Below are 7,907 nucleotides of genomic sequence, written 5' to 3'. Positions count from 1 at the left end.
TTTCACTCTATTATCTTATAAAACACCAAACTTGAATCTAACCGAATCAATGCACTCATCTAGTCTTCTTATAAGGACTGTAGGCCGAATTGCAAGAGGTTTCTCTGCCCAAGCCAAGTGTCACATTGTGCTTTCTCTAGTAGATGTCTGTACTTCAGTCACTCTGTCCTACTACTGCCTGTTTTTAAAATAATCATTTAAAATCTCTCTGAAACCACTCGCTCGTTTACCCACCCACGTGAGAAGAAAGCACAGCATGAACTCTTTCCCCGAGTATTTCACTGGCTTCGTGGCCGTACTCCTCATAATGGCAGTCTTCCTAATCCAGGAAGGAATGAAAGAAGCCAATAATGAATCAGAACATAGTTTGCTCTACATCTTACTCTAAATAAATTTTCTGAAAAGATATTCAAGAAGAATGACAGGAGAAGTTTAGCATCTAACTTTGCTGCCACATGCAGGCTTTTTCTCTTTTGATGTATTAGTTTCATTCTGTGCCTTCTTTAACTGTGGTGGTTTTCTTTATGTAGTGTTTGGATACTGATGAGGTTGCACACTGTACACCTTTTTACAAGTTCGTTCTCTACACAGGAGTGTTTATGGTTCTCTGAATCTCCCAAGAGTTCCCTGGTGAAGAAATTCCTCTTTGAGATATCACTCATTTACCCCTAAGGAAAGGAAAAACAAAAAAGAAACATCCTTGGAAAATTCTTGATTTCGTCCATACTCAAACCACAGAGATGTAGGAGGAAATAAAAATCTCTGAAACTCCTTTACCTCTTTTCTTAAAGTTATTATTACTTGGTGGAAGTCTGCTTTGTGGTGTGTGTGAAGGCAAGACTCTGCAGTCTATGAATTTTTCCCAGGACTTACTTTTTTTTTAAGGGAAGATGACGTTTCTCCAGATGTTTTTCCGGGTAATTATTTTTAAATAAACAAAGGAAAAAATAGCTGAGTGGTTTTTTTTTTTCACTCTAAAGCAGTGCAACATGGCATCTTAGAGTGACCATACACTAATAATATTACGTTCAGCTTTGGGGTATGGAGAGAATACAGCGCTGCTGGCTTGGATCTTTAGGCCGTGCTATATCTGTGCTTATGCACTTTTTCATGTCACTGTTCCCCTTCATAATTACTCCCGTGTCAACGTCAGGCTCAGGAACAGGATCATATGACAAAGCACAGAGGACAAAGGACATGTCGTCCAATCTGTTCTCCAGAACGTTAGATCTTAGAAAGAGCCGTCTCTGACACTCAGGCAAGAGCTTGATATCTTTTCCCATCAAAGGTCAGCAGAGGACACAGTTGCTGCATCACTACAATTCTTTCTACATGAAGTTTTCCATTTATTTAGATAAAGGGAATGTGATTAGAGAGCTCTCTCAAATTCCCTCAAGATATCAGACATCTGGAATTTCCTTAAGAGATCTATCCATTAGTTGAATCGCTTGCATACTTAAAAAATGCTAAGTAGTAAGAGATCTTGCTATTAAGATGTAAGCTCTTCAACTAAGTTACTGAAAGAAAATAAACATGTCACAAGGGCTCAAAGATCTGATGAAGAGTAATGTCACCTTCATCATCTCATTTGTCATTGCAAATGTCACTTAAGTATGGCCCATAAGGGAGCCTGAAACACTGGTCTCAAAGGTTAGGATCTATTCTCAAAATCAGCCAGAAAGCAGGCTTCTGATGGTGACGGGAGTATCACTAACATCTGCTGCTAAGACCTAACACGTAAATATGCACCACACAGGGGCACCGGGGTGGCTCAGTCGGTTAAGTGTCCGACTTCGGATCAGGTCATGATCTCATGGCTCGTGAGTTTGAGCCCCGCATCAGGCTCTGTGCAGACACCTCAGAGACTGGAGCCTGCGTTGGATTCTGTGTCTCCCTCTCTTTCTGCTCCTCCCCAGCTCACTCTCTCTCTCTCTTATAAATAGATAAACATTAAAAAAATGTTTTTTAAATGCACCACACATTCCACCTCCTATTGATATGTGTTGTCTCTTAAAACTTACAACAACCCTATGAAGTAGGCTTGCTATCATCTCCACTTTACCAATCAGGAACTGAAGCACAGAGAAGTCAGTCCCCTTGCCCAAGGTCACACAGGAACTGCCTGGCAAAGGCAGGATTCGAATCCAGCCTGACGGCAGGGCCCAAACTTGCCAACATTGTGCTGCACTGCCTACACTAACACCAAAGGCCTCCTTCTACTGAGTGCTTACTAAGTACTCAGGATGGAGCTAAGCACTTTTCAAATATCTTTTCTAGTCCAGGCAAAAATTCCACCTTTTTCCAAGCTCCTAAACTGGTTGTATGTACATCAAAGCAAAACTCTCGCTATTTATCTAATGAAATAAGATTCTTAACATATGTACTTTTTGAGCTTTTGGTCAGAAATGTTACCGTCACAGTATTGGAACTTACACTATTTTTTTTTCCACTTCACTTGAAAATCTCCAGAGTATGTTGTGGGACCCTGATCAATAGAAATCTGGTACCATCACATTTTGCTATGGTTCTTACTCTAAAAAAGACATCCCTACAATATAAAAGAAACATTTTCTTCTTTTGCTGGGGAAGACGCCCCTTACCGCTGTATGTAAGAGTTATTCACACCCCGGTGGTCCAAGTCGTGGCTGAGAGCAGCAATCAGCAGGGCGAGTGTCTCCAGGTCGGTCAGCTTGTTCTGCATGACCAAAGACGTCAGAGGAAAGAAAGAGAAAGGCGATTTGGTTAAGTTCATTGACCACCTCTTTTCACCAATCATGTATTTGTATTTCCAACTAGCTTTTCATATATGCTTCTTCGTGGTTGCAAAGGACTGACGCTAGAATCCTGGGCTGCAGGTGATCAGTGGTACTTTGTCTTCCGAATGGAATTATTACAAATGTCGTTTCTCACCAGAACAAGCTGAAACGCCTCTAACAATCAATAACCTGTCCACCGCTAGTAAGTATCATTAACTCTTAACTATCTACATGTATGTGGAATAATCAAAATAAACTTTAAATAACTATTGTCTCTCTGCCTTCTGGTTCCCTGCAGTCTGCTGCTCTCATTCTCTGCTAGCCACTGTTGTGTCTCTACGGGACACAGGCAACGTGAATCATAAGCAAAACAATATAAAATCAGAGGATTGGGAATGAAAATATGGCTTTAAAAAGTTGCACAATATATTCTAACACCAAACATAGGTTACTTTTGTAATATCTGCCATTTGTATTATTTATACTATTGTTCTCCTTCATCAGTAAGAAAATAAGTTGAAATGATCAGCTCCACTCTGTTGGAAATCCTCAACGCTCTATGCCATATGTTTACCACATAGATGGAGATCACGGTTTTGTTATTCTTCATAAAAAGCAAGGACAGTTTTCAGTGAGTGGTATAATCCTGATGACCTTTCCATAACCCAAAAGAAGTTTACCCTATTTCTTTCAAATGCTTGCTCTGGCAGGAAAATACTACTATGGTATTTCATATGGCTTTTTGGACAACAATCCCTTCTTTTAGCTCTAGCCAGTTAAAATGTGCACCCTAGGGAAGTGGAGACAGAAAATAACATTTTTAGAATTTGCTTAAAAAAAAAGAGCATGGCAGCTCTGAATTAAAAGCAGTTATATGATGGATGCCTGGAATCACTTACCTAGAATAACTAGTCGATTCCCACTGAAGTTAGAATCTAAGGACAGAGATATGGATAAAATTTGGCCTGGAAAGGAACGCATTACTTGAATGTTTTCTGCATTGATCTTCCTTGTAAACAGTCTCTGGTCAATGTATATGATACTAAAACCCTTTCCACGAAATAGTACTTAGAAGATTTAACTGAGGGCTCCAGAGAAAATGCAATAGAGAACCCTGGACTTATCTATGAAGCCACTTGAGTGGATTTTGAGGAATTCTACTATGGAGCAGTTTGAATGTGCACATGAGAAATCTGATAATTTTACTTACACTGTAGAAATTTCCTCTGGAGAATAAGTTTCTTTGCCCAAAGACTAGTAAAATTTAACGTGAAGTAATTTAGAAGATTTAAAAATGTATGCCATATAAATTACATATGAAAGAAAGTTAATAACTGAGTATTTTGCCATGCTGGTCTTCTTCAATTAACAAGATGTAATTTATTTGGTATGTGGCAATAAATATTCTAATCATCAATGCACATTAAAAAACTTGAAAGAATATGTTATAAACTTTACCACTAAAGGAAGGACAGGTCTAAAATATAAATCTCAAAAGTACCTGGATCTTGCCTGCTTTGAGAGCAGCAAACATGCACTGAGCTGTATTAAAGGCGTGTCTCCAATTATGATAGGCAACATTCTTCCGGTAATTCTTCTTAACACTTAAAATCCACCTGCAAAGAACCTTTAGGGAAAAAGTGTAAGTAGTAACAATACTTGTTAACATCTATCATATGTTTATTATGTTCCAATTATTTACATCTAACCCTCATGACTCTGAGGGAGGCACTACTACTTTGATCATTTGACACGGAGGGAATTGGACTTTCGGAGCGGTAACTTGCCCAAGGTCACATTGCTCGTAAAAGGATGGGCTGAACTTCAGTTTTGAGCAGTCTGACTTCAGAACCCACCATGGTAACCATGATGCTAACTCAATGAGATGTAAAATGCAAGACAGACTCTCAGGTATTTTGGGCACGGCTAGGGAGGGCACTGATTAGCTTTTTAAAAGATAGGTCCTTGTGCCATCAATTCGGAGAGCCCAAATAGTCAGCTATGTATGAATTCACTTTTAGAGAGCCATGGACATGGCCACTCTCAAGTTCTTCTCATGCTCTCAGTTTTTAATTGTGCGAAGGTATTCAGAGCAAGGCTGTGGGGGTGGATTGCGGGCTAACATATAGAGCACGTGTCCAAGGACAAAATGGAGCTCTAAGTCCTGAGGCAATCAGCAGATCTTTTGTCCCCCTTTAAACGATGCTTAAATATTCAGGCAGAGTTACCGCTGGTTACCAGGAAGTAATTTGTAAATGTATATGTAAAATAAAGCCCTGGAGTCCATATGAAAAAAACATACTTTAAAAGTAGGAAAAAAAAGAAAGACAGACCTCAGAAAAATCTCAAAAGCTGGGTTTAATTCAACTTCTAAGTAGTGTATTCAGTAAGGTCCCCAGGGACTCATGGGCCCTAAGCACGGTTATTTTTTGTTTGTGTTAGCATCAGAGTCTGCCTCTCTTCAATTCTGAATGATTTACTATACTTTGGGGAATCTGTAAAAATAAATATGTGCTTCTTCCTACATATATCCCTGGAGATACTTCAAACACAAAAAGCATTGCCCTGGGGTATGGAAAAAGTACCAGGGAAAAGAATGTTGCTTTAACAATATTCAACGCAGAATGATTGGCTGCAGAAGTAGGCCAAAAACAAGGTTTCTTCATTGTTGGTAGAAATTGCTTACATGGGATTTGGTAGAAAAATCAGTGCTTTCACATCCCTCCTTTCCTTTTCAGGTCTTTTTGTTTCCGTTCTATAACACAGCTTGCAGGGAATTCTGATAACAAGCAACCCTAATGTCTCATAGCTCGTGAACCTCCAAGTCACCTTACTTAGCAGAGGATTTCTGTGCGCTGACCAGTAACATGTGTTAACACCAAGAACATTGCAATTTCTTTCATCATGACCACTTCTCAACAAAATCAGCTAGAAAGATGATAGTTTCATCTTATTAGCAGAATTTTAAGTAAGAGCTCTAAACATTTTTTTCATATTCTAAGAAACTGTAAAGTGTTATAGAAAATTACTGGTGATTAATTAAAGACTCCAGGAAAATAAGCAGGAAAACCCAGCAATTTAACCTATGAACATATCTCTTTACTAATCATAAGTCTGTAGATGTAATTAAATATGTGCACATATCAAATAATGTTATAAAATATAATTCCTGATGGATTATTCTGTTATGCTTCTAACAAGACGAGCCTTAGAGAACTGGGTAATCCAAAGGATATAGTAGTTAGAAACCAGATATAAGTAGTTTTCGATTCTGCTATCAGGATGATCTTTTAAAAACATTTTTCTATTTCAGTATAGTTAACACACAATGTTACATTAGTTTCAGGTGCACAACACAGAACTTCTCTACATGCCATGCGATGCTCACCACAAGTGTAGCTGCCATCTGTCACCATACAATGCTATTACAGCTTTATTGACTGTATTCCTTATGATGTGTCACTCATTCTTGTGACTTATTCATTCCATAAGTGGAGGCCTGTAGCTCTTACTCTTCTTCACCCCTTTTGCCCACGCACCCTCTCCAACCTCTTTCCCTTTGGCAACCATTAGTTTGCTCTCTGTATTTATAGGTCTATCAGGATGTTCTTAACAGCATTTAGGAAAATTATGGCCAGATCTGCTTGGTGCTTGGTGGATATGCCTAGCATGTTCAAATCTGCAATACAGTCTTTTGTACAGGACTACTGAATAATTCTATGTAATTTGGATGACTCTAGGGAGCATGCTCAATGCACTGAATCAGTCTCCAACAATTACAAAGGCTTCCTAAGTCCTGGGTTGCAGACTCAAGATGCTGTAGGAGAAAGAGACGAAACAGAAAATAGCTTAGTTTCTGCCTTCAAGAATCTCAATCAGTAGTGAGAATACTAAAAGTGCACATATAAAGGAAATAAATAAAACCGATGACACAAAATTTCAAAAGTATTCCAAGTGGGGTGAAGTTAAACCTACGGTTGAGGCAGGCTCTGAGGAAGAGAAAAGTATGTGGTGGCAGGAAGGGGGGCAGACTTGCAAGTGGAACAGTCCATTCAGGAGAGGAATGACAGGTAACAGAAAGAATGTGAAAATAAGCACAATGCTTGCAGATTTGTTCAAGTAGAGTCAAGAGTCCATTTCACAGATCAGCTAGAGTGATGGTTGTGATGTTTATAGGCGGGTAACTCAGAATCTGGAAGCCAAGAAGAGACATGAAGACTTGACATATCATTCAGTAGGAAATATTCTTTGTTGTGATGCTAACATCCTCTCCAGCAATAATGTTTTAATTTTATCATCCTAAAATTACATTAACAATAACATCTGAAATAAACATGACAGAAGAGTCACTAAGGCAGGAAGGTCAATCAGAATAACTGTGCTATTCAAGTTGATGTTGGCCAGAATCAGAATAGTAGTTATTTAAACAGAAAAGGAGAGTAAATGAATGAGATATTGAGCAAAAATATTTGCCTAATGGACAAAAATTCAAGGAAAGGTAAGAATAAAGATTGCTAAAAAAATTCTGAGGGACTATCTTCATATGCAACACTCAAATGCTATCTGAAAACATGTAAGTTTCTAAGAAATAAACAAATCAACTTATTAGAATTTCATAAATAGGTAAAAGGATCACATTCCTTTGATCTGGCCAGGCCCCTTAAACAGCATCATTACTAGCTTAAAGTAAGGAAATCTGAGAATGGAAAGGGATTTGAAATATCTTGCTTGTTAAGGTCCTGTAACTAGCAAGAAGTAGAACCAAGATTCGCATTTAGAACTGGCTCTAAATGAACTCTTTATTCCATTGATAGAAATCCTTTTTAAAATGAGCCCTATAGGGGCACCTGGATGGCTCAGGTTGGTTTGGACAGTTCGACCCAGTGTCTCATGAGTGGACTGATGGTATAGTGGCTAACACTTTTAGAGAATTTGCCTTATCAGAAACATCTGACAGGAAATGGGTTGTATTTGATGGTCCCATTGACACTTTGTGGATAGAGAGCATGAATACAGTACTGGATGATAATAAAAAGGTAAATCATCATCATTAAAAGCAAAACTGATGCACAATATGAATATACCAAACACTACCAAGCTGTAAACTTAAAAGGGGTTAAAATGGTAGATTTAATGTAAAATGATTTTTTT

General features: G+C 38.4%; 1 protein-coding gene across 1 annotated transcript in view; it reads right to left on the bottom strand.

Annotated features, from left to right (window-relative positions):
- Nucleotides 1-7,907, bottom strand: part of PDE5A (phosphodiesterase 5A) — a 145,019-nt gene that overhangs the window by 26,792 nt on the left and 110,320 nt on the right. Inside the window, exons 13-14 of the mRNA XM_029941509.1 lie at nucleotides 4,258-4,383; nucleotides 2,601-2,695 (exon numbers count right to left, since the gene is read on the bottom strand). Coding sequence (XP_029797369.1) covers nucleotides 2,601-2,695; nucleotides 4,258-4,383 — 221 coding nt within the window. The remainder of the gene's footprint in view (nucleotides 1-2,600; nucleotides 2,696-4,257; nucleotides 4,384-7,907) is intronic.

The sequence above is a fragment of the Suricata suricatta genome, chromosome 1 (genome assembly GCF_006229205.1).
Source record: "Suricata suricatta isolate VVHF042 chromosome 1, meerkat_22Aug2017_6uvM2_HiC, whole genome shotgun sequence".
Classification (NCBI taxonomy): Eukaryota; Metazoa; Chordata; class Mammalia; order Carnivora; family Herpestidae; genus Suricata; species Suricata suricatta.
Note: the sequence above shows the minus strand (reverse complement) of the source record. Positions and strands in the feature narration are given on the sequence as shown.